Below are 25,793 nucleotides of genomic sequence, written 5' to 3'. Positions count from 1 at the left end.
AAACTTCTCAGCGAATCAGAGCGCTGTTTGTTGGGCAGACACTCGTATGCACATATGCTGAGGCCCCTTCTGCTGTCAGCAGGGAGGAAGGTATGGATACATTGTTGATGCACCGGCTTCAGTAACAACTTGTAAAAGTTTCGTTTTGGCTTTTCCTCGAAAGAAACTATTAGCTAACTGAACCCGCTAAAGCTTTTTTTTTAAAGAATAATTTTAATATGTTGACAAAAAATTCTGGTAGCCTGTAGCACTCATATGGGTTTATCTTTCTCTGTATGTAAAGGAGAGTGTTTAATTTCTTCTTGGCTGTTTTTATAGACTTCTGTGGTTCATGTGTTGTCGTCTTGCTTGTAGACGAGAGCTTCAGGTTTTGTTGTGGTGCTCCGGCTGGGTCACATTTTAGCTGACATCCAGCTGAATAGGGCGAAACCACCAGACAGCCTGTGTGAATAGCTGTATTGTGGGCGCTGGCTGGTGTGTGTCACAGTTCAGGTTCAAACCTATAGGCCTCTAGGTCTTGGTAAATCCGTGTTGGTTTTACTGGTTTTTGGGCTTTCAGTTTTGCCATACACGTCTGTCAGTTAGGGTCTTCATCATAGCTGTGTGCAGGCTGACAAGGTGTGTTGCTGTGCTGAGGAGTAAATTACCGGTGACAGCGAGCTGTCCAGTTGTTTATGGTCGCGCCTTGCTGTCAGCCCGCAGTGCCAAAGTCTCATCATCTCTGCTAAGGATGCCGCAGACGAACAAATCCAGAAACGCCCCGGCGTCGGATTCTTTAGGCTCGGTCCAAGCAGGGGCCTCAGCAGAGGACCCAGACCCGGTGCGCCGGGAGGAGAGCCTGGCTGCAGGGGACACAGGAGGAGGAGAGGACAATTCTGGAGACAGCGAGATCATCAAGTCACCAAGTGATCCCAAACAATACAGGTAAAACATACTTCCAAGTTAAAGGAGAGGTTCACTTTTTTTCCAAGTCTGTCTTATTAATACTCACATACATTTATGTGCACTGACATTTCTGCCTGCTGTAATCATTCCTCCTGTCCATACAAAGATCACTGCCAATAAAAGAGATAGGGGACAAAAACTACAGGTATCAAAAATACATTTTAAAGTTTATTTGAAGTTGATATGAGGCATATAAACAGGGCACTTTCTTAAGTTACAGTCTTTTTAGAACATAATTTCCTCTTTGGTAGCACAAAAAGGATGATTTAGTAGGATTAGTATGATCTGGAAGAATGATTACAGCAAGTAAAACTGTTTCACTGTTCATATGGCCACCTGACTAATGTTTTAAGACACTTGAAAACAAATCCTTTTCCAATTCCTGAGATGTTTCCATCCTCCCAAGTATTTAAATTATGAATTGCTTTCCTGTTACATCATTAATTTCCTCTATTCTGCAGTTATTCTCACTCATTGTTATTAATATGATTGTATGTGCAATGAAATACATCTGAGGATACTCTTTTCTTGTATTTGTGAGCATTAAAGTGCTGAGGAAATGACCCAGATCCACTAACCCAGATCCAAAAATGAGCCTCTGTTCCACCTCTGTGCAACATTATTGTTCTGTATTGTAGTTCGGTGGGACGATTTCATGCTATAAGCACACACCAGTGCCTCAGGCCTCTGTGGGGCGTACAGAAATTGCTGCGAGGAAGCACAAAACAAGAAAGTCTCAAAGGGTATAAGATGCAGTTTGCTAGGAGACATTTGAGTTAACAGCTTGTTCAAAATAAGACAATGAAATGAGCAGCACTGTGTCTTCAACCTCCGTGTGCTGTTTCACCTTTGACTTTGACTCCCCTCAGGTACGTCGTGCTGGGCAACGGGCTGCGAGCTCTGCTCATCTCAGACTACAGCGGTCCAGCAGCAGCAGCATCAGATGATGAGGACTCAGAGGAGGAAGGCGAAGAGGAAGAGGAGGAAGAAGATGAATCTGGAGAGGAATCGGAGGACGAGTCTGAGGACGACGACGATGAGAAGGGCAGTGATGATGATGATGAAGACGACGACATGGAGGGGAAAAAGAAGAGGGGAAATGCAGAGAAACAGGTATCACAGTGACGTGTAATGTGGAGGTCTCCTGTGTCTATTAAGTGTAACAGGAGAGGAAGAAGAGAAGTTAAGTCATGTTGAAACTGAAGAAATATGAGCTGAAATCCAATATCTGGGCAGTCGAAATAAATGACACTTATTTAGGACTGACAGCACTATTTAAACAGGAAACTATTGTACTGTTAAATAGACAAACTTCACAGGGCGTCCGGCTGGCAAAAACGCTGACCATGTAACTACAACATCCCCAATTCGAGTCCTGCCGTAAGGGGATTCAGGAGAGAGGACTTTTGTTAAAAGTCCTCTCTCCTGTATCCCTTTATGTCCTGTCTCCTCTATACTGTCAAATTATCAAAGGCAAAAATAACCCAAACATATTTTAGACAAGACTAAGAGTCTACAGCCATACTAGCAGCTCTGTGAGGCTGTACTTTGGGACAGCAGCGCTTTGAGCTGAACTCTCACATCAGCATGCTAACATGCTCACAATGACAATGCTAGCATGTGTACCATGTTCACTATCCTAACTGGCCTGATGATGGCACTAAATGAAAAATCAGGATGATCAGTTTGTTATAATTCATCCTAAAGGGGACATGAATGTGTGAACTAAATGCTCTGGGGACCATGAATGTCTGTGTAAATGTCATGGCAATCCATGTAATGATTGTTAAGATTTTCAGTCTGAACCGAGGTGGTGGACGGACAGATCGACCAACATTGTCATCCCTAGCGCCACGCTGCTAGCATAGTTAAAAATACACAAACTGTACCTAAAATCTTGTGAGTGCATTGCAAGACTTGAACGTGACTTTATTGTGTGTGTGCCAGTCTGCAGCAGCCCTGTGTGTTGGAGTGGGCAGCTTCAGTGACCCCAGTGACCTCCCAGGTCTCGCCCACTTTCTGGAACACAGTGAGTAATTTACCAAAGAGGTTCAAGTCATTTTTTCTCATCGTTATTTGTTCAAGGGTTAATTAACCCCTGGATTCACTTACATTGTTTTCTATCACCAGTCAAGTCAAGTGCATTTGATTCATGTAGCCCCAAATCACAAATTGTCTCAGAGGACTTTATAATCTGGTCAACATATGACAGCCTCCATCTATCCTCAGACCCTTGAGTTGAACAAGACAAAAACTCTTTAAAGTGGGGGAAAAAAGAGAGAAACCTGAGGACGAGCAAACCAATTTACATATTACAGTAGTTACTTTGTTATTTTGATTATCGAGGGTACCCTCTTTTCTTTAGCCTGTGTTGTCTACTTCTACTTCATTTAATAATTTCTGACATTTCCACAAAATACCCTTCGCCAAGCAACAGAGAATGGGCATGAACTTGTTGCATTCAGTGTGTGTAAGACAGCAAGAGGTTCCTCCAGCCAAAAAAACGCAAGACTTTCTCTTGAAATGCAACAAATCTTCCGAATTGGATTCCGCTTTATTGATGCTACTGTCAGTGGGGAAATTGTTATATCCGTCTCCTCTACTGATGTGATTGTGGGAACATAGTTCCTGAACAGCCGGTCTGAAAAGAAGCACTTGCTCATTTTTACAGACTGTCATCAAAACTGACACCAAATTTTTACAACGATATTTAGAGCTTTTCTTTAAGGCTATATCTAAAAAAAGCTATCCCATTCCATTCTTGCTTGGCTGGAAATATATTGCCATGCTATCTGTGTTTGGCCAAGGTACATCACCAAGTAGCAGTTGTGGATCTTTATATTTTGATTTACAATCTCTCCCCTCCTTTTCTGTACTCCCCCACTCTTTTTTTCGCAATGTCCCAGTGGTGTTTATGGGCAGTGAGAAGTACCCCTCTGAAAACGGCTTTGATGCTTTCCTCAAGAAGCACGGGGGGAGTGACAACGCCTCCACCGACTGCGAGAGAACTGTCTTCCAGTTCGACGTCCAGAGGAAAAGCTTCAAAGAGGCTCTTGACAGGTGAGGAAGGATCAGAGGGTTTTGTTGTCGGAGCAGCGGCTCTGAAGAAGTGGACTTCTAAAGTATCATGACTTACAGATAAATACAAAAACACAGTAATGGGAAAAGGAGAAAATAAATGTGATAAAACATTAAAACAGTTATTACATACCAGCTGAGAGATGATAACTACTTGGACACAAAGCCTTGTCCTGGTATTGTGTTATGTACAGATGAAATACACTCATGTCCTCAACTTTTACCCTTTTGGTCACTGACACACAAGGTCAAGATTGTCTTTCTTAGTAACTACTAGCTCGTTATCAAACTAGTGATTAACAAAATTGGTTTGTACCATTAAAACTTAAGAAATGTCTCGGCTAGTTAAGCAATGTGTAAATTGGTTGCTGGGAAAAATCTGTTGCGTGGTTCACTCAAAAGCAGTCAACCATGTAAACAGGAAGTCACTGTAGCATCACAAGCTGTAGTATAACTTCCATGAAGTTTGAACTAACAAACCACTGGAGAAACTGATTCCTGTTGTGTGAGAGACTCAGACAAACGTTTCACGCTCAATCAGTTGCCATTCTGCTCTTGTCTGTGTTCTGTATCAGTCTACATCTGATTGTTTCTGTCTGACCTGTGTCCTTTCTCTTTCTTTCTCTCTGGCTGGTATGTGGCCCCTGATTATGGCCTCTCTTTCTTGTCCCCCTCTTAGGTGGGCTCAGTTCTTCATCTGCCCCCTGATGATCCGAGACGCCATCGATAGGGAGGTGGAGGCCGTTGACAGCGGTGAGTCTCGGTGCCTCTGTGCTGTGAAGTTAAATTTCAGCCATTGTACTCGGAGTTAAACTTTCCATCAGCCACAATCGCTGTGTTCTCCTCACGCATCCCTTTTGCACATCATCGATCGCCGTCTTTCTTTCATCGTCTCAAGGTTTTCTGTCTCTCCTTCTGTCTATCAGAGTACCAGCTGGCTAAGCCGTCGGACTCCCACAGGAAAGAGATGCTGTTTGGCAGTCTGGCCAAACCTGGACACCCTATGGGCAAGTTCTGCTGGGGTGAGTTGGTAAACATAACCGCTGGGACACAATACACATAGGGCCTCCTTGGGGTATGTTCAGCAATAGTAAACAGGAGCACCGAGACAGACGGCAAGTTTCCTTTCTTCCTGATATCCAGGCATTTGTATACAAATTACCTGCAGTGTTTAATATTCCTGTTGAATTGTGACATTACCAGGGAATGCGGAGACACTGAAGCATGAGCCAAAGAAGAAGAAGATCAATGTCTATAAGCGGCTGCGTGCCTTCTGGAAGAAACACTACTCTGCCCACTATATGACTCTGGCAGTGCAGTCAAAAGGTCAGGAAAATCTATATCCATTTATTATATATCAAGAACTAGATTGACAGAAATTTAATTGATTTCACTAATTTCATACATCTAATGAATTGATTAATTGAAAAAGCAATCTGTAGATTAATGAACAATTAAAACAATCAGTAGTCGCAGCTCTAATAAGGATTCACTTCATCCATGCTCAGCCGGCTGTAATCGTTCACGAATCAACTCAAATTGCCATATTTCTCAAAACAAAGCCAGATACAAATTATGTAACACGTTTTTTCAAGGTTTCACAGAAAATATCACACAGCTAATTAACTGTTGCATAGAAGTCAAATGATGACTAGTGTTGACATTTGTGCTGAGGAAAAAAAAAAGCTCCTTATGAAACAGTTGAATTGCTTCCTGTTGACACCTTTGATAAACGCTGTCTTCACCTAGAAAATCAACCACTGTGAAAGTTTAACATTTTACACAAACATTTTATATAACCCGCATTTTAGTGGGAAAATAATGAGGCATTTAAGCTTTAAAAGCGATATTGATAAAAGCAATGTTTGTTTTCCGACTGGAGGTTTTACTGTATTCTTTTAAAGCTGTCATTACTGGTAGTAACAGTATATGTTTTTAATAATCCAGATGCCAGAGTTTTGCTCCAAATGACATGTGTATCCACCGCTCGCCTTAGCCAGCTACTCTGTCAGAAATGCAGAGAATAAACTCCTGAATCTGGTTACAATACAGCCACACAACTTGCAGAGAGGATTCATTGTGTGACGTTTTGTTAAAGAATAAAGTCAATAACTGGCCTTTTTCCACCATGCTGTGAGCAAACACGATCTGATCTCACGCTGCACGCAGGACAGAATCAGGAACAGTTTCGCAGGCAAAGAATACAAGCACAAAGAGGAGTGTTTATGTTTCCAAAGTGTGATCTGACATGAGATGAATCCTGTAATACATAGATTTTTTTGTGCCAATCCAGTTGATGCTACTGATCATATTGATGCCCACTATGTGTTGATAGTATTGATAAGTATCAATGTATGCGCTCAGTAAACAGAGAGGCTTTTATCAGTGAGATAAAATGATGAACAGTAAGAGTGGAAAAACATGCATGCAGCATTTTCTGTGAATCCCCTGTGTGTCGGGCTGCAACTAACGATTATTTTCATTGTCGATTAATCCACCAATTATTTTCTTGATTAATTGATTCTTTGTGTGGTTCATAAAATGTCAGTAAATTGTGAAAAATGTCCATCCCAAGTTCCCAGAGCCCATGGTTACTCTTCAAGATGTAAAGATAATAGGTTTGTTATCATAGAAGAGTATGAAAATTAGATAATATCCACATTTGGGAAGCTGGAACCAGTTAATATTTGTTAAAAAAAAACAACAAAACATTGCTTAAATGATTATTTGATTATCAAAACTGCTGACTAATTTTCTGTCGATCGACTAATGGACTAACCAACTAATCGTTGCAGTTCTGTGTGTGTGTGTGTGTGTGTGTGTGTGTGTGTGTGTAATTTGAATCCTGCATGAGGAGGGAGGACTCCACCATTTACAATTAAACTACTATATAGAATTACAGTGTAAATATGCTGAACTACTGAATGTTTATTGCAGAAACAAGACTGGGTCAGAACCTAGCATAAAGCTGTACAAACTGTGTATGGTCTATGTGTGAAGTTGTTTTTTTTGTTTGTGTTATAGCTATAGTCAGTGATAGTGTCGATAATGTGAATTCCTGGATATTAAATGTTCACCTGCATTTTTCTGTAGTGGTCCCAGAAATATTTGCTGGTAAAGTGTCCTGAAATAGCATATCACATGACATGGTGCGTTTGAGTCAGAAAAAAGGTTATAAACACAGTTGCAATAACAATACTTTCCACTCATATCTTTGTTTGTTTGTTCTATGTTTGATTTAAAAGAGAACTTGTTTTTATTCTAATTATAAGTTTTCTAAACATCTGTTAATTCTTCCTGCTCTTTCATCTGTTTCTATCTGCGGATGTCTCTCGTTTTTCACTCTGCATTGAGTGTTTTGTCAGAGTGATTGTTATTTGGGTTGCTTTAGCTGTGCATGCACCTTTTTTCTGCCTCTTTCTCGGTCGATGACCATGGACGCTGTGGTGGAAACTGCAAATGAAAGTTTTGATAGCATTTTGGGTGCAAATTCAGGAGGCTCATCTCGGCCCGGTTACTGCAGTTACAGTCAAATCAAGCACACCTGCGGAGCAGCTGCCCCACGCTAAACTGATATAACAGCCCATTTGAGTCATATATAAGTTAATGTTTTATCGGCAAGACTCGTGTTTTAATGCTGTCGTCTATGGCTGGTAGAGCCAAAATGCCAATCATACATGGTACCAGAAATCTATGCAAATACAAATAAACAAAAAGGATTTCTGCATCACCAAAGTAAATACACAACTGGAACCTCCTATCACACCCACGTAGACTAACATTTTTTTAAATATATGCACAGGCTCACACTATACAACAGCTTAATTGACATTGTAGTGTTTTTTTTTTTTTTATTGTTTTGTTTACATTAGTAACGAGAAAACAATAGTAAACCAGGTGTATATTTTCAACATTCATGTTCATTTGTTTAGAAAGAAAGTGCTGCTATATGTTAACTGCATAATCATACATGTGAATTCAACTGTAATCTATAATATTAAAACAGTTGATGAGTTGGGCCTCCAAGGGGTAAAACTGTAGTCGAAACTTAAGTTTTACTCAACACCACAGGTGCTCTGAAACAAATATTCTCCTCGGAGTCTGTAAATCTGAGTTTTCAGCTTGAATTATTGAGACACACTTGAGTTCTAATTTATCCTCCTTCACTCGGTCTGTCCTTTAGAGAAACTGGACACTCTGGAGGAGTGGGTGAGAGAGATCTTCAGCAAGGTGCCTAACAAGTAAGTATTGAAGAAGAGGCACTCGTTCACTGAGAGGAGGTGCCGTTGTGATATAGATTTAGTCTGAATATCTTTCAAGATTGAGCTCAAATGTAAATGTCAAGCCTTCCTCTGTTTCTTTTTCTGCTTTTTTTTTGTACCTCTCTTCATCTCAACCTTTTTTTTTCTCAACACTGCACACCTGAAAGGGATCATTTCTCCCTAAAGTCAAGCTGAAGTCGTGTTTTCTTACAGATATCCACCTCTGTTTGCGTTATGAGTCATTGCGACAGCATCGACATGCATATCACAGTTAACCTCCAGGTTTTAATGATTTCAATTAAAGGATTACACGCTCCTGTATGGGTTGATTAAAAAATTCTCCCATCTATGAGCTTATAAAATCTTCTCAGGCTCCTTCAGCTCCTTTTAGATTAAGTTAATTTATTCTCATCAAGTGAAAATCAAGATTTTTAGAGTTACACCTAGCAGCAACAACATGCTGTTTTTGTGAAATGTAAACAATAAGTGGAGACAGTCATCTGCAAACTTCTGCTAGCAGCTTTTCATGTATCCCTTCAGTGTAATTACAACAAAAATATTATTTTCTCTGTGGTATATTATTGTTTAATTGGTGTTAATTAATAAAATATCATGACTGTTGCCTTTCATGATTCTGTTTTTTTTTTGTCTACAGTGGCCTCCCCAAGCCAGATTTCTCCGATATGCCGGATCCCTTTGATACATCAGCTTTCAACAAGCTCTACAGAGGTATCCATCTTACTGTGAATCTCTGAATATTGAACACATCTGGGGTACTCTGAACAGTGGTTCCCAATCTGGGGGTCACAAAATAAATCATAGGGGTTGTATGATGGTTTAAAGGATTGTAAAAACAGAAAAGAAAGGTTTATTTTTTCAGGCTTTCATCTAATTTGTGCTTTTTTTCTTATGAATTACTGGATAATTTTGTCCCCTCAGGGCTCTAAAAAGTGTTCAAATAAAACAATCTGAGAAGGAAATGTTAGCCTGTGGTTGAAATGCACACAATCTGTAAACATATGCAGACTGATAAGATGTAGCTTGGTTTTAATGGATCACAAGCAAAAAAAAAAAGGTTAGGAGGAAATAGAATCCAGCAGCAGTATGAATCCTAACACTCACTAACTTTTGTGTTTGTGTGTTTGCAGTCGTTCCTGTTAGGAAAGTTCACGCTTTGAACATCACCTGGGCTCTTCCCCCACAGGAGAAACACTACAGGTGAGCTAATGACAATGCAATAGATATACAGCACGTGGCACAAGGCACATACAGGCAGATTTAGATGGTTCATAACAGGCTGAACCAGACTTTAGAGAAATTGCATAAAATGTGTTTCTTTCTCTTTTTTCCATGTCCCTGTCTCCTTCCTCCAGAGTGGTGCCTCTTCATATAAACATAGAATTAGACAAGCCAAAAGATAGCATGATTGTAGAGGGATTGCATCAATGTTTTTTTGTTTCTCCTTTTCATGTTCATCCCTCCTCTTTTCAGAGTGAAGCCTCTCCACTACATCTCGTGGCTGATTGGCCATGAAGGCACAGGAAGCATCCTCTCAGTGCTCAGGAAGAAGTGAGTGTTATTGCCTCTGTCTGTTTGTTTTTCTGTTTCGAGGGTACTCCAAAACCCAATTAAAAGGTCTTCAATTTGCTCGGTATACATGAGCTTTTTCAAGCTCAGAGGGAGCCCTGAGTGTTTGAGCCCAATCTTCAAACTATACACTTTGCCAGCCCACTTGTCAATGTGATTCATACATTCTCATCCCTGGATGTGGTTTTACAAGAGCATTTCAGCCTCTTGTTGATAAGTGGCAAAGTGATTCACCAAACCCTATAGTCCCACAATACCAAGAGCCCATCCAACAGTCCCTTTACCATCAGCACCACTTTGAGCATTTGATAGAATATTCCTGTTTACTGTGTCTGCTATTTTCATGTGTTGATAAATGACAACAGTGAGATTTGAGTGTACTCAGTCTCAATTCCCATTTGAAACAAACTGCTGAGGCAATAGAGTGGTTGTTTTTATTGAGTTCAGACAATTTCAACATCAGGGGCTGAGAGGCTGGTTTCAAATTGGGCCATTATTTTCCCCATCACTGAAATCTGGGAATGGTCTGCCCGCACATGTGTCTGGGACGCCACCAATTGGCTGTCGCAAAGTTTAAAGGAGCATATCGGTGTTTTTTCAGTGTATTTACTATACAAGAGATTATACTCTACATCTGTATATCATTTAAAAAAATTATACTATACATTGTTTTTGTCATGCTTTTCCTACTACTGGTTTTCAGTTCAGTCCAGTATGAAAACATTCAGATATTTAAAACTTGCTTGATGTGATCCATCACAGTGAACATCATTTCTACTTGAGTGAAAAGGTTTTAAAGGGCATCAACACACAACAGAAACATGCCTTTATACAGATAAAAGCAGATACGACGTTCACTGTGATGGATTGCCCGACTCAAGAAAGTTTCAAACGTCTTCAAGTTGTTTTTCATTCTTTAAATGAATAAAAAGCGATGGCTGCTGCGTGGCAGGACGAACACAATAATCGCATCTTATTTATTCATTCTGGCGTTTTTAAAGCTGAGCCGACTGTCCCAACGGGAACACAAAAGCATTTGTGAAATGGTCTGCAATCTAGAAACATGAAGTGACACATTTTCTACTTACTGCCCTGCTCATATTTCAACACTTAATGTGCTTTCTCTTTTCCAGCCTATTGCAGCAAGTGAATCATCCAGCAGTCCTGTTTTTAAATCAATGTTAATTTATGTTTGTGTGTTTTTGTGTGTGTGTGTGTGTGTGTGTGATTGTAGGTGCTGGGCTCTGGCTTTGTTTGGAGGCAACAGTGAAACTGGCTTTGACCAAAACACCACCTACTCCATCTTCTCCATCTCCATCACCCTCACTGACGAAGGTTTCCAAAACTTCTATCAGGTATCTTTTTCTTTTTTTTTTTATTGTATTCTTGATATAGTGAAACACAGACTCAGGCCTAAGCAGAGAAAAACATGTAAAAATATTTAACAGTGTACACATTCATCTCTGATTTATAGGTATATCATTCATATCATCAGTTGTTGAATGTTGACATACTTGACTGTTCGTTCAGCAGAGCCTGGTAGCAGTGTAACTTAGATATACCCAGCCGGCCTATTTGTCTCTGTTTTCAGTAATACAACAGGTAATTTCAAGAAAGCAATCTGTGTGATCAGTTGCTATAACAACTCTTGTGTTAACCAGGGAGGCAGTTGGTGATCATTCAACAGGATTGTTTTCTAATCTTAAGTTTTTAATGGAAAATGTTTCAGTCAACAAATTGAAAACTACTGTATAAATGCCGCAGCGGCCTTGAGGACATAGTTTTTTGTAATCTAGAGCACTTCATCCCTTGCGTCTCAGAGAGGATGAACCTGGAGTTGTTTGGATCACAGGGTGCTAATTTTCTGAAACACAGTGCAGGACACAAACTGCAGTCAAGTGTGGCACACAGTGCTCCAATTAAGTCATATATAAGTTAATACAGTTAAAATGTGTTTTTAAATATACCCTATGAATAAAATGATGTCACTTATAAAGAGAATCCAGTAGGTTCTGGTAGATTGACGGTCATCTCCTCCCATTCGACACACAGCAAGTCTCTGCAATATGAAACTGGTGATGGAAACACAACAAAAGAACTCTGCACTTGCACCTCGGAAAAATGCTACTTAACTTAATTGCAGTTACAACAAACATTGTTAGGAACTTGTTTAAGTGCACTCATAGTAGAGGACAGAAAGGACAGCATTTAACACAGCATACAAAAGAGCCAGTTGCCAAAGGTTTACAATTCAAGAGAACCTAAACATATTAGAATACATAAAAAATGACTAATCATTACAAAAAACCATAAGAAAACAACTAAATGTACCCTAAAGTACCAAAGGTTTACCATTTTAGAGTTGAATAACCTCAGGGAACTGTTCAGAGTTGCCTATTTTCTGTTGCATGCACAGCAATTATGAAAGGCCTGTGTTGGCCTGTATTCTCTCTCTTAAAAACAGATTGGTCAGGACTGAGGATTCCTTTGTTCACAGTTAATGATTATTCCTCTTTATTCACAAAAGCAGAGGTGACATTTTCATTTACATGCTTGAATCTCTAAACGGGGGGCGAATAAAGACACGCATTACTGTCTCTTCAGTTTTTCTAATGAAAACATCTTTTCCAAATGAATTGTCATAGCTCAGTGTAATAACTGTAATCAAATAATCTTAGTGAACATGATTGGCTGCCTCTTTCTGACATCAGTGTAATTGTTATGGTTTATCAAAATCAACAATACATTTCACATAAACTCTGTCATTTCTAGTAACAAAGAGGGATTTTACCAACAAATGAATGTGGTAATGACTCATTTAGGCTCAAGCTTTTTCATGTCATACTGTCTAATCTCTGTGCGTCTGTGGGTTTTTCACAGGTGACTCACCTGGTGTTCCAGTACCTGAAGATGCTGCAGACGCTCGGACCACAGCAAAGGTGCTGTCGCTCACACACGCAGTCTCATAAAAAGGCACAACAGAGGCACATTAGCTACAAAAAAAATGCTTTTATAATCAAACACAACCTCTATATTCTGTCTGTGTGGCTTTTTAGTACACAGTAAGATTGGAAGTAATAACTGTGACATTACACAGGTTATTGATAGGTTAATGGGTATTTGTTTCTTCAATTATATATTAATAGCTTTATTGTTGATGTTTTTGTTGTGTTCCTTAATCTGAGCGTTGATGAGCTTCTGTCTTGGATGAATAAGGGTAATTATTCTGTCTGTTTGGTCATGCATTCAGAATATATGAAGAGATTCAGAAGATTGAAGCGAATGAGTTTCACTATCAGGAGCAGGTAAGAATCTATATATTCATGTGCTGCTGTGTTAGATGCTTTTTGGATAAAAAAGTGATTCAATATTGTGTTTTTATAAGTGTAACTGGGAGGTTAAAAGCTATATTTGATTTCCTCTTTCTCAGATTGACCCTATAGAGTACGTGGAGGACATTTGTGAGAACATGCAGCTGTTCCCGAAAGAAGATTTCCTAACAGGAGATCAGCTGATGTTTGACTTTAATCCAGAAGTAAGTTAATTCGTTCAGGGTTCAGGGGAGTGAACCAGTTCAGGATTTTATTCTAAAACTTCCTTTTTTAGATTGAAAAAGGGTATTAATGAATTAGGTCACTTGAAAAAAGAAAAATATAGATGTATTTCCTGTCTGATATGTTGATGATTTATACACCTTAGTAGAAGTTTGGTGTCAGAAATATATTTGTTAGAGTTGGTATAGTCTCTGATTGGTGGATATTACTTTGCATCAAAAATTTAAGTCTAATTGTGGCTTTGCATTTTCTGTGATGAAAGTATCTTCTGCTCAGATTTTCTGCCTCTTACTGTGATTGACAGCTAAAACCGTTCTCACATAAACAAGTAATTTAGCAACTGAGAAAACAAAATTTGCTCTCCTCACTTGCTGAAAAGTTGACTTTATTTGCCTGTATGTATGTGCGTGCGTGTGTGTTTGTGTGTTTGTGTGTGTGTAGGTGATCAGTGCAGCTCTGTCCCTCCTCACCCCTGAGAAGTCCAACCTGATGCTGTTGTCACCAGAACACGAGGGCCAGTGTCCCCTCAGGGAGAAGTGGTTTGGCACACAATACAGCATGGAGGGTGTGTTTCTGTGTGTGCTTGTTTTCAGTGTAACAGCTCCTTCGCACAATGTAGGCATTCAGTGAATACAATGTCTTTTTTTTCCCCCCTTGTGCAGTGATATTCACCCTGATATAATGCAGGCAGCCAGCAGCATAAATGCCAGCATTTATCTCTGTCTTTTAGATGGCAAACAATAGTGTTGGAACAGCATTTGAAGCAAAAATTTACAAAACAAATATTTCATTTTCAATAAAATGAAGGGTTTAAGCTCCTCATTCAAATTATAAATGCAAACCGCAAATCTCTTTTAGACTTTTACTCATGGTTTAAAATATATAACTTAAAATATTCACAATTAAATGGAAATTTAATTGTATCTGTCCTGTTTTTTTCCTCCTTCACACAGACATCCAGCAGGAGTGGATGGAGCGTTGGACAGGAAATGTGGAGCTAAACAGTGACCTCCACCTTCCCGCTGAGAACAAGTTCATCGGTGGGTGAATAAACTTTTAAAAAGTTGGTTGTTGTTGCCCAAAACTGCTGCAAGTATCTGAAAAGTGTCCAATGAAATGGTCATGAACAAGACGTGGTCCAGTAGTTTGTACTTTTGCTCTCCATTCATCCGTCCAACAAATGCAGTACTCAGATATATCGACCAAACTCGGAGGAACAGTTGCCTATTTGGCAGTTCATTGTTAAGTCACTGATCTAATGGAGATGTTCTTATTCATTGTTAACTTATCCTTTATATCTTAAGCCCCATTCAGAGGGGATTTATTTCTCAAGGGGAGGTGGGGTGATTTCTATATTACTGCGCTGGTCACTGATTTTAATCCCATCAGGAGCACACATGTCTGTGATTTTTTCACTTCCCAACACCACAGTAATGATTACAGCACTCACCAACTTTTTTTTTGGTGAACTCGCTGGTCCTCACGTAATTACGGTTCTGTCTTTGCTGGTCTACATTTGTATAACCAAACCTATTTTAATGTATATTGAGCTACATCAATTAAATGTGAGGATTTTTTAATCATATCTCAGACATCTCTGCAATGCTGGTGCAATTCTGACCAAACTTTCAGGGCTAATGCATTTTGGCACCGTGATCGTCTATACATTTTGGAAGGCGACAGAACGGTATGGCCAATTTTGAAAAAACGTGGAGAAACTATGCGTCTTCACTTATTTTCCCAAGAGTTCCTGAATCATTTATTTGGAGCGGGTGACATCTTCCTCTGTGTTGACAAGTGGTTGTATGTTTTTCCCAAACTGGACATACTGAATTTTTGAAACTCACACATTATTTATGAGATCGGACCAAGTGGAATGATATTTTTTTATTGTTTATGTGCATTTTGCTCAGCCACTGACTTCACCCTGAAGCCCTCTGACTGCCCGGACACAGACTATCCTGTCCGGATAGCCGACAGCGACATGGGCTGCCTGTGGTACAAGAAGGACAGCAAATTCAAAATCCCTAAAGGTGTGTGTGTGTGTGTGACAGTGACTGCTTTTACTGTGTGCATCATTGAGCATGCAAGATGTTTCCAGAAGGACATTAAATATCATCAGGGAGATGTTGACACTGTTTGTCCTTTCTCCTGTTGCAGCCTACATCAGATTCCACATAATCTCTCCTGTAATCCAGCAATCTGCTAAGAAGTGAGTTCAGACTCAAGTATGACCTTCAGAAAATAGTGTTTGTTTTCCTGCTTTAAAATTCATTAACATTTCTTGCTTTTCTGCCATCCCTCACTCTTTTTCCTTTTGTGTGGTTTCTCCTCTTCACTATTTTCCTCCCTTTTTCCCTCTTTTGCCATCATTCCTCTATCCGTCCTCCATCCTCTACTCTTCACTTTTTATCTTATTCATCGCTTTCTCCTTTGTTTCTTGTCTTTCTCTGTTGTTCCCTCATGTCTTTCACCCTCTCTCTCATTTCCTCCATCTCTCCATCCTTTCACTTTGTTCACTTTCCTGCTTCCTGTTTTCCTTCTCGTCTTTCTCACCTTTTTCCTTTTCTTCCACCTCTTTTATCTCTCCCTTTATCCTTCCTCCTCTCTTCCCTCTCTCCCAGTGTGGTCTTGTTTGACCTTCTGGTCAATATCCTGTGCCACTACCTGGCAGAGCCGGCCTATGAGGCTGAAGTGGCCCAGCTGGAGTATAAACTAGTGGCCGGTGAGCATGGCTTGGTCATCAAGGTTAAAGGCTTTAACCACAAGCTACCTGTGAGTAAATGCATCTGGAAGATGGTACACATGCAGATATTGATACATAAGCATACACATCCACACAAACAACATACGGGATCTCTCTGACAATATATGGCTCACACACTAAGTAGTAAATGTTATTTCAAGGCATTTCATATCCAAAATGTGCATCAGAGAAGTCCATAGTGTATGTAAAAGTTTGTTTTTGTCTTGTCATCACTCTGACTTTAATTTGACTCTTGGCTATATTAAAATTGCAATATTTAAATATCAAGCCAACAAGGAGGCGTGATATTGAGTAGACCGAACTTAATAGAATTGAGGCAATAAAGTGACAAATTTAAAATCCTTTCACACTGATTAAAAGCTATTAAATTACTTTCCTACTTAAAATCTACTCCATAACACTACATTTCACTTTATTGTCATAATTTCTTTAAGTAACCATTGATCACATTTTGTACGTTGTATATAACTGTTTGGTATGGCTCTATAAAAATTAATACTTTTAAAAAGTCTATAAGTTGTTACCAATAGCTTTGTTAATGGGTACTAAATAATTTCTTAATGGAGTGTAATAAAAAGACAAGACAAGACAAGTTATTAAATGTCACATAGGTCAGTACAAGATTCATTCATCAATATTAAAGCCAGTCAAGACAACGTACAAACAATTTGTTTCTAATAAGTATGCCTTATTAAAAAGTAGTTCCCACTATTAAATTTATATATATATATATATATATATATATATATATATATATATATATATATATATATATATATATATATATATATATATATATATATATATATATATTTATATTTATATTTATATATATATATATATATATATATATATATATATATTTATATTTATATCTTATTTATATATTTATATATATATATATATATATATATATTTATATATATTTATATATATTTATATATATTTATATATATATACGGTATATATATATATATATATATATATATATATTTATATTTATATTTATATATATGTATCAGTGGCGACTGGTGACTCAAAAAATTAGGGAGGACAGGAGGAAAACCAACATGGAATCTTACAACAAACCGCATCAAACTATATCATTGTCCCCCACCTAATGAAATCGGAGGGGTGGGGGGCAATTTTATACGCCAATAAAACAGTTTGCTTGAGTGGTGAAAAGGCTGCTTCTTTAAATACATTTAGCATATACATATTTTATCTAAACAAAGAAGTGCTCATTTTAGCCATGGAGTGGATCAAATGTGTCATTTTACCAACAAAGTGAAATTCAAATTTATAGCACTGTTCTATTGTGACAACAAATTTATGTTCTCATCAAAAACAGACAACATATCACATGATTTACATGTGTTTCCTATATATTTTCTTGGTATACAGAAATATAGTGGGGAGCGATCCGTACAGATCACAGATCAACTACGATCAGCTTAAAAACAAACTAAAGAAACGGTCAGAAGCAAACAGCCAGACCGGAATTCTGGAAACTATCATTGGACCAACTCGATGTCAATATTGCATTCTGGTTGTTGATTGGTTAGGAAGGACAGCCTCCTTTGGAGGTTTACGTGTCATGGCCAATCACAGATTAGCATGAAAAAAAATGAAATACATTGAGTCCAATGTAAGAGATCCCGCCATGCGGAGGACAGCAGGCACCCGTCCTCCTCTGTCCCCCACTCCACCTCCACCAATTGCGTTCACACACACTGCTCTTTATCCTCCCGCCCTGCAGGTGTCGTTGTTGAAGCATTTTAAACAGAATTTCAGTAATGGATTTTTTCTAAAGAAGAGAGAAAAAATACTTTTATAAATAACACTGAGATTTGTAATGGTTTATTTCAACCAAATATTCTTTTTTATATTTTGATCTCCCTTTTGCCTCTCAAAAAATAGAGGAGGATCAACCTCCTCTGCGTCTATGGACAAGCCTCCATTGATATATACAGTATATTCTTATAGTATTTAATGTTTAAAGAATATTTAAAGTCATCCAGTGGTAAAATTATTATTACAAGACTTAGTGGATTTTCACAAGAAATTTCTTTTTCTATAAACAAAAACCTTTAGATCAATTAGAATGATGCACATAAAAATTCCACACATAGAAACTTTAACAGCTAATCTGAGTAAAATTACTCATATACTGTATATGCATTGTCACATAAACATCACACACACACACACACACACACACGTATGTTGGGGTTTGTTTTTTATTTTGGAGACATAATAATGATGATTTTCCATCTCTTCTGCTTTTCTTTCTCTCTCATTTCTCTCTGTAGCTGCTGTTCCACCTCATCATTGATCACCTGGCTGATTTTTCTGTCTCGCCTGATGTCTTCAGCATGTTCGCGGAGCAGCTCAAGAAAACCTATTTCAACATCCTCATTAAACCTGAGAAACTCGGCAAGTCAGTTGTTTACCTTCTATCTCTTTATTTTCCCCAGATAATATCATCCTGCCGCTTAAGTCATCTCCAAGTCTATGATGCCTTCTAGTGGTGAAATGTGTGACAGCCCTAAATAGAAAAACCTCCTACTCTTGTTATCCTCTTTTCCTCTCTCTCTCTCTCTCTCTCTCTCTCTCTCTCTCTCTCTCTCTCTCTCTCTCTCTCTCTCTCTCTCTCTTTCACTCCTCCTCCTCCTCCTCTTCCTCTCATCCTTTCCCCTCTCTCTCAGGGACGTGCGTTTGTTGATCTTGGAGCACTCTCGCTGGTCCATGGTGGAGAAGTATCAGGCTCTGACAGCTGGTCTGACCAGCGATGAGCTGATGGAGTTCATCCGGAGCTTCAGGGCTAAGCTGTACGCTGAAGGACTGGTGCAGGGCAATTTCAGCAGCGCTGTGAGTGGATGGCAGTCAATAAATGGACATGTAGATTGATTAACAATGAAATGAAATTAGCTAATTAGTTAATGCTCATGTCTGTACTTGCATCAATTGATTATGAGTGTACTTGACATTGTCCTCATGTTTTGCTCGCTTCTTCTCCTCTCTCTTTCTCTCTCTTACGTTGTACCTGTTCAATATCCTTTATTATATTTCCTCCACAGGAGTCAGTGGAGTTCCTGCAATATGTCACAGAGTAAGTCAGCTATTACTCTGAATGCACTTCGTAATGAGAACACCAATACTATACAATCAAATGGATTTGTTAGCTGGCATACACAGTAATTTGCATTAGCTTCAGTTGTTGAATCCATGATTCACCTTTCACTTGCTCCACTCTGTTGTTTTTTTTTTTTTAATCTCTCTTTTTTCTTCCTTTCCTCTGTCCCTCCTCACTTCTTTCATTCTCTCACCCCTTCTCCCATCCTCCCTTTTCTCCTCCTTTCTTCTCCTCCGGCAGCAAGTTGCAGTTTTCCAAGCTGCCAGTGGAGGTGCCGGTGATGTTCAGAGTGGTGGAGCTTCCTCTGAAGCACCACATTTGTAAAGTCAAATCACTCAATAAGGGAGACGCCAACTCTGAGGTCACTGTTTACTACCAGGTACATACACAAAAACACGTCTACAGTACTTCTTTAATATCTTAATATCTACCAATTTAACATCCTTTGTTTTTAAAGGCACGCTATTTCACTCCTATTTTTCTTTCTCTACACTTTTTTATCTAGTCTGGCCCCAAGGCCTTGAGGGAACACACACTGATGGAACTGTTGGTGGTGAGTGCTGAAGTGTTTTACCTCCTTTCTCCATTTGTTCTGTTTGTCTACTTGTTTATCCCTCCATCTTTGACTGAGCTGTTATTTTCTTTCAGATGCACATGGAGGAACCTTGTTTTGACTTCCTCCGGACCAAAGAGACTCTGGGGTGGGTGTCTAATTATGTTTGCTTTTTTTTTACTTTTGTTTGGCAAAATACAATTTGAATCATGTTTCCATTAAACTTGAAAAATCCTTAAAACTCATCTTTTCAAACTTCTTTTCACCTAGAAATGTTTACTATATTTTACCTCACCTATAATATTAATTGTTATTTATTTACAGTAAATGTTATTCATCTTTTGTGAAGCATATTGTATTACATCTTTTTTGTATTTATTTGTATTATATCAAGTTTACATAACTGATCATGTCCCACTAAATCTGATACATCCTGGCATTTCATTGTTGCTTTCCAATATGCCAACTTTTCCAACTCTGTAACACTTATTTTTGACTTTGTTTGACTTATTTAAATTAGTTTTGCGAATTCCACTCCGGTTATTTTATGCAAAAATTGAAACTTGAATGTGTATAAAAACAGATCTATGTAAATGTGCTTGCTGTCTCCGCCACATGTCTCTGTCTTTAATATGGATTTTTATTTTTGCTTTCCAGAAGAACTAACAGATCTTGTTTGGAGACTGGAGGATTTTTGTTGTGCATGTCTAAAATTTGCAAGCTAGTAATGTTCATAAGCTCGCTCCAGTTACATTGGAAAATTGTTTTTCCATTTATCCACAGTAAATAAATCAAGTCTCTTCTGCAGGTACCATGTCTACCCCACTTGCAGAAACACCTCAGGCATTCTTGGCTTCTCTGTCACCGTGGAAACACAGGCCACCAAGTTCAAGTGAGTCTGCAATACAATTGTAACCTTTCATTTCATTCGCTCAAAAGCAAGATACGATTTATCTTAACTGCTTTCCCAAAACCAAAGTATAATTTATCTTGTTGTTCACCCAAACCCAAGCTACAATTTATCTATGTGGCCCCAGAAAGAGAAGCCAGCAGAACTGATAAATGAAGAAAAGAATCAAACACAGCCTATAGCCCATATATAATATACAATATCTCTTACCTCACTTGAACTTTTCTCTCTCAGTACCGAGCTGGTGGAGTTAAAGATTGAAGAGTTCTTGACTTCTTTCGGGGAGACGCTCAATGAGCTTACTGAGGAGGCCTTTAATACTCAGGTCTGTGTCTGTGTGTATTATTTTGTGCGTTTGTGTGCTTGTGAGTTTCCCATAGATATAGAAAAACAGAAAAGTCATAATAACTGATATACATAGATTAATAACACATCAGAACCAGGTGCGCATTCAGATCTGCTGTTACACTTCAACTTATCAAACAATCAGCAGTGTATAGAAACTGTAATGTACTGTATGTGTGTTTTTGTACAGGTGACTGCTTTAGTGAAGCTGAAGGAGTGTGAGGACACACACCTCGGGGAGGAGGTGGACAGGAACTGGGCCGAGGTGGTAACACAGCAGTATGTGTTTGACAGGCTTAATAGAGAGGTGAGGATACATACATGCATATTTCCTCTTTATGCTCTCAGGAAGCTTGTTTTGACTCACAATTCATTCTTTTACTTCCACATGGGGATAGTCTATCTCTGTTACAATGGGAGTACATTCTCAAATTATTGTCAACCTTTGGTTAGCCAAATATGGAACACCAAATTCACATAAAATAAACTCTTATTTCAGCTTACGTCAAAATCTTGAACCTAATACTGCCAACTAGAGTAGATTAGTAGAGTTGTCAAGAAGAACAGCTTATGGATACACATTATAATATAATATGCACAAAATTAACCTATAGAAAGCAACATACATGTAAACCAGGGGACAGCCCACTGTCACAGTAACACCTTTATGCCATCATACTCAAGATAATTTTACATAATTGATCTCGCCCCACTAAACTTGATGCATCATAGCATTTCATCGTTGCTTTTTTTTTTTGCTATTTCCACTTAGGTTATTTTATGCACATTTACAACAGGTAAAGGAATATTACACTTAGTTTAAAACGGATATAACTGATGTAATAAAGGAACTCATATACCTATCAGTGTGCTCTGTAGAGAGGTAAAACCTCTGTCCTGGTGGACGTAACTTGTACTGAGCCTCAGCTCAAACTTGACCTAATTTTACAGTGTCCCCTTGTTAATCTTTGCTCTTCAGATTAAAGCAATTTATCATTACAAATGTTAACATTTACTATTAAAGAAGTTTCACTAATCTATTCAACATTCAAACTTCTTAGATTGTGTAAGTTGAACAATCTTTGTTTCTAATTTTTCTTAAAACAGAATCAGTGTTTGCTTTGAAACTACAGTTTAAACCACAGAGTGTTACATTTTTATTTGATGACACCATTTGTGTCTCTGTGTGTTCAGATCGAGGCTCTGAAGCAGATAACCAGGGATGAGCTGGTCTCCTGGTTCCACGAACATCAAGGACAGAACAGCCGCAAACTCAGCGTGCACGTAAGCAATGCTTTCATGTTTGTATGCCTGTGGATGTTCAGTAGAGCAAGAGAGGGATATGCAGCTTTTTTATTTTACTTTTCTGTGCACCTGTAAACACTGCATTTAAATAAAACTCTCTCTGTCTACCTAAGGTGGTGGGATTTGGTCCTGAAGAGAATGATGAGGAGGGTGGTAGTAAAAAACAAGAAGGAGAAGAGGGCAGACAGGACGATTTAAGTGGCTCTACCTATGGCGAGGTGTCAAAACTCACCTTCCTTCCAGCCTCCCCCAAGATGACTGCTGCCGTAGCTATCATGGACATTCCTGCTTTCATTGAAGGCTTGCCCCTCTTCCCCTACCACAAGATACTTGAATAAACTCTTGCCCAGACTGTGAGACAGACAGATGGTTGTGCTTTGCCTCTTACAGAGCCGCATTTGGGGACTCTGCCTCATTAGAGGTGCAGGCACTTAATACGTGGAGGTGAATGAAGGTTGAAACAGCTTCAGCTACTCTCTGGACTGGATTCTCTTTTCTGGGGCTCAGCTTTAGATTTTACCAACACAGTGTGCATAAGCAAAAAGCCTGGAAGTGATGATAGAGTCTTTTTTAGCTAAGTGATCATCTATTCTGCTTTCTCACACTCAATTATTTTATATCCTCAAACACCGAGAGTGTGGGAGCGCTCTATCTATTTCTCTATCCCACACTGACTGAAAATCTTTGAATCAAATTCTCATTTATTTGGTTCTCCGAGCTCTGCTGCTAATACAAGCATGAATACTTGTCTTTCCCACTGTTTGTGTTAGAGCTCAGACTGAATTTAATGCCATTTGAAAATACTAATCAACTGTGAAAAGTGCAGAGATTGCAGAAATGCCAAGTCCTTTGAACCCCAGATGTGTGAATTTGAGTAATCGTGTGCTGGATTTCAAGCTCTGGTGTGTGCTGCTGCTGTTAGCTTGACCTGGATCATGCTGTGGTGAAGAAATAAATCAATGAGTGGTGAGTGAATGTATGGAAAATGTACTGTACTGACTACAGAAAACATACATGAATCTCTTCAGTTGTCTTCACAGTAAAAAGTACACTCAAACTCAAATATTCAGACTGAAATTCAGTTTTATTTTTGCTCATATTTTAGTGCATTTTCTCTACCAGCTCATACTGAAGGTGGAAGGAATTTACAATGACATAATTTTTGACATTTTGTTTATTTTTCTTTTCTGTAAATGCCGTCTGAACTGACACACCTGCAATTTTCTTAACATACAAACCATACAACAGCATTTAACTACACATTTACTTGGATCTACCGAGTGACAAACGGAGAGGTCACTTTAAATTGTTTGCATGCTTGTGACTCAGTATGGCGTCAGCTGTTTCATTTACACAGGTTTCATTTATGTGAAAATCATTCTCACAGACTCTTACCTGCTCCCTAAGGAAAAGGTTGTTGCTTCAGGTGTTGTGCCTGGCTTGTGGCTGATGACACTCTGCACTATTGAATGTAATTAAAAATTAATCCAGAGCCCAGCACACCAGTGTTAACAAAATTAATATGCCCAAAGGGAAGTCTCATACTGTAGCAGTCTTCACCTGCAGTAGTCTCACATATCGTATAATGATACTACCTGAAAGATGGATGGCAAAACGCTTTGTCCGCATTGAAAGGTCACTGTATGGCTAAAAGTATGTACACCCAAATATCCACGTGTATGTGATTGTTCATCACCTAATTCAAAACCATGGCCATTAATACACTGCTATAACAATGTCCTCTCTTTTGGGAAAAAGAAAGGACAAGAACATGGAGCCTAGCTGCAGGGATTTTCTCCCAATTAGCCACAATGACGTTATTGATGTTGGGTGATGAGGCTTGGCTCAGAGTCTGTGTTCCAGTCCATCCCAAAGGGGTTGAAAAAAGTTGAGGTCAGGGCTCTGTGCAAGCCTGTCAAGTTCTTAGACACCAGAAAACATTCCTTTTTCTGTACAAGGGCTGTTTAAACAGCAAAGAGCCTCCCCCAAACCATTGATGCAAGGTTTTAAAAACACAATTGTCTAAAATATCATAATAAACCACAGTAGAGTATGAATATATCTCTTAAACCTGCAATAAGTTTTTGGCCACTTGGAGGCAGCAAAAGCTTGAAACACAACTCCTGACATCACCATTTAAGAAAATATGATGAACTTGTTAGCTAGCAAATAACAGTTGCCTAATTAAGATATGGAGCAACATTAGCTAACATTCTTTTAGAGTCGTGTTTCTGGCCATCTGACGAACTCCATTATTCACTTTCATTTTAATTCTGTTTGTGGTCTCCCCTAACTTCCTGAAGAGTATCTGGCCTTTTAGGTAGCTTTTTAAATGCTGCATAATTGTAGCTAGTTAATTAGTTGCAAACTTTGTTTGTCTGCCACTGGATGTATAGTTGATTTTTATAGCTTTCTCACTGAAAAGTGCCTGTTGTGGCCAAAAAGGACAAATGAAAACAGTAAAGTTTAGGCCAAACCAAACAATATGCTGAAAGATGTTACATTGTATTGTATAAAGCTGAGGGCAACTGCGTCAATCATTTCTCTTCCTCTATTCACTGCATCTGAGCCCTTTCATGTACAATATGTGTTCCATTATAATATAAAAAATTTGATTATAGTGGCCTCCATTGGAACTATGAAGAGCAGTCCCAAAACAAACTGATTTGCATTTCAGGTAAGACATCTGCTACAAAACATCAAATCTTGAAATAACTTAAATGTCAGTGGAAATTATTTTTTAATTCATCATCATGACTCCTTTATACTATAGGAAAGTAAAATTGTAGTGCACAGTAAACTTAAAAGAGCAGGAATAGACTAGAGCAGTGTGCCTTTTGATAGAAATACAGTAGAAAATAAAGGGAAGCCATCTAAAAAGAAGTGAAAATATTCCTGTGGGATAGATGGTGTTATTACTACACTGCTTAATGACACAATGTGGAATTCATCTGATAAGTTTTGGGTATATGGTAGAAACATGCTGTACTGTACAGCACCACATAACATTCATTGTCATGACAAACAGATCTAATTAGCTTTCAGTTTGTTGTGATCTGAGCTGTGTCTCCCTAGTTGATCAGCTGCTTTAATCTTCTCTGTTGAGAATACGGGATATTAAGGATAGGCTACGTGTCCTACATTACACCAAACCACATGTAGCTTGGACACTGATAGGAAAAAGGAATTATGTGAATATGAAGTACTACACACTAATAGAGGCAGTTGTAAGCTTCAGGAACCCTTCAGTCCTTGTACTGCTGTCATACATCACTTGAACTGTGTCTATTAAAATCCAAGAACATCCTTAAAGAGGTAAAAGCCTGCGGTTCTTTTAAGGTTGAAGCACTT

The 25,793-nt window shown here is 38.7% G+C and overlaps 1 protein-coding gene across 3 annotated transcripts; it reads left to right on the top strand.

Annotated features, from left to right (window-relative positions):
- The first annotated feature begins 24 nt into the window (after positions 1 to 24).
- Positions 25 to 23,505, top strand: LOC122998256 (nardilysin-like). 3 transcript variants are annotated; one of them, XM_044375036.1, is made up of 32 exons: positions 25 to 90; positions 730 to 924; positions 1,815 to 2,058; positions 2,893 to 2,974; positions 3,852 to 4,005; positions 4,703 to 4,776; positions 4,950 to 5,045; positions 5,227 to 5,349; positions 8,207 to 8,264; positions 8,941 to 9,014; positions 9,434 to 9,503; positions 9,777 to 9,854; positions 11,107 to 11,227; positions 12,753 to 12,811; positions 13,123 to 13,177; positions 13,303 to 13,407; positions 13,868 to 13,991; positions 14,380 to 14,466; positions 15,340 to 15,459; positions 15,587 to 15,638; positions 16,051 to 16,201; positions 18,506 to 18,633; positions 18,902 to 19,064; positions 19,274 to 19,305; positions 19,570 to 19,708; positions 19,835 to 19,882; positions 19,978 to 20,030; positions 20,691 to 20,774; positions 21,027 to 21,117; positions 21,328 to 21,444; positions 22,332 to 22,421; positions 22,556 to 23,505. In XM_044375036.1, the coding sequence occupies exons 2-32, from the start codon at positions 731 to 733 to the stop codon at positions 22,778 to 22,780; spliced, it is 3,291 nt and encodes a 1,096-aa protein (XP_044230971.1). In that variant the 5' UTR covers positions 25 to 90; position 730; the 3' UTR covers positions 22,781 to 23,505. The 3 variants fall into 3 exon arrangements, with proteins under 3 accessions (XP_044230971.1, XP_044230968.1, XP_044230970.1); XM_044375033.1 differs by having other exon boundaries at positions 31 to 90; positions 696 to 924; XM_044375035.1 differs by lacking the exon at positions 25 to 90 and adding an exon at positions 99 to 618 and having other exon boundaries at positions 696 to 924.
- The last annotated feature ends 2,288 nt before the right edge of the window (positions 23,506 to 25,793 follow it).

The sequence above is a fragment of the Thunnus albacares genome, chromosome 15 (genome assembly GCF_914725855.1).
Source record: "Thunnus albacares chromosome 15, fThuAlb1.1, whole genome shotgun sequence".
In the NCBI taxonomy this organism is placed as follows: Eukaryota; Metazoa; Chordata; class Actinopteri; order Scombriformes; family Scombridae; genus Thunnus; species Thunnus albacares.
This window is presented reverse-complemented; position numbering and strand designations above follow the sequence as displayed.

Excerpts from the sequence above, each read along its gene's own strand:
- LOC122998256 (XM_044375036.1), top strand. The coding sequence starts at position 731 with ATGCCGCAGACGAACAAATCCAGAAACGCCCCGGCGTCGGATTCTTTA. Across the intron at positions 4,777-4,949 it reads GGTGGAGGCCGTTGACAGCG|AGTACCAGCTGGCTAAGCCG; the intron begins GTGAGTCTCGGT and ends TCTGTCTATCAG. Across the intron at positions 5,350-8,206 it reads TCTGGCAGTGCAGTCAAAAG|AGAAACTGGACACTCTGGAG; the intron begins GTCAGGAAAATC and ends TCTGTCCTTTAG.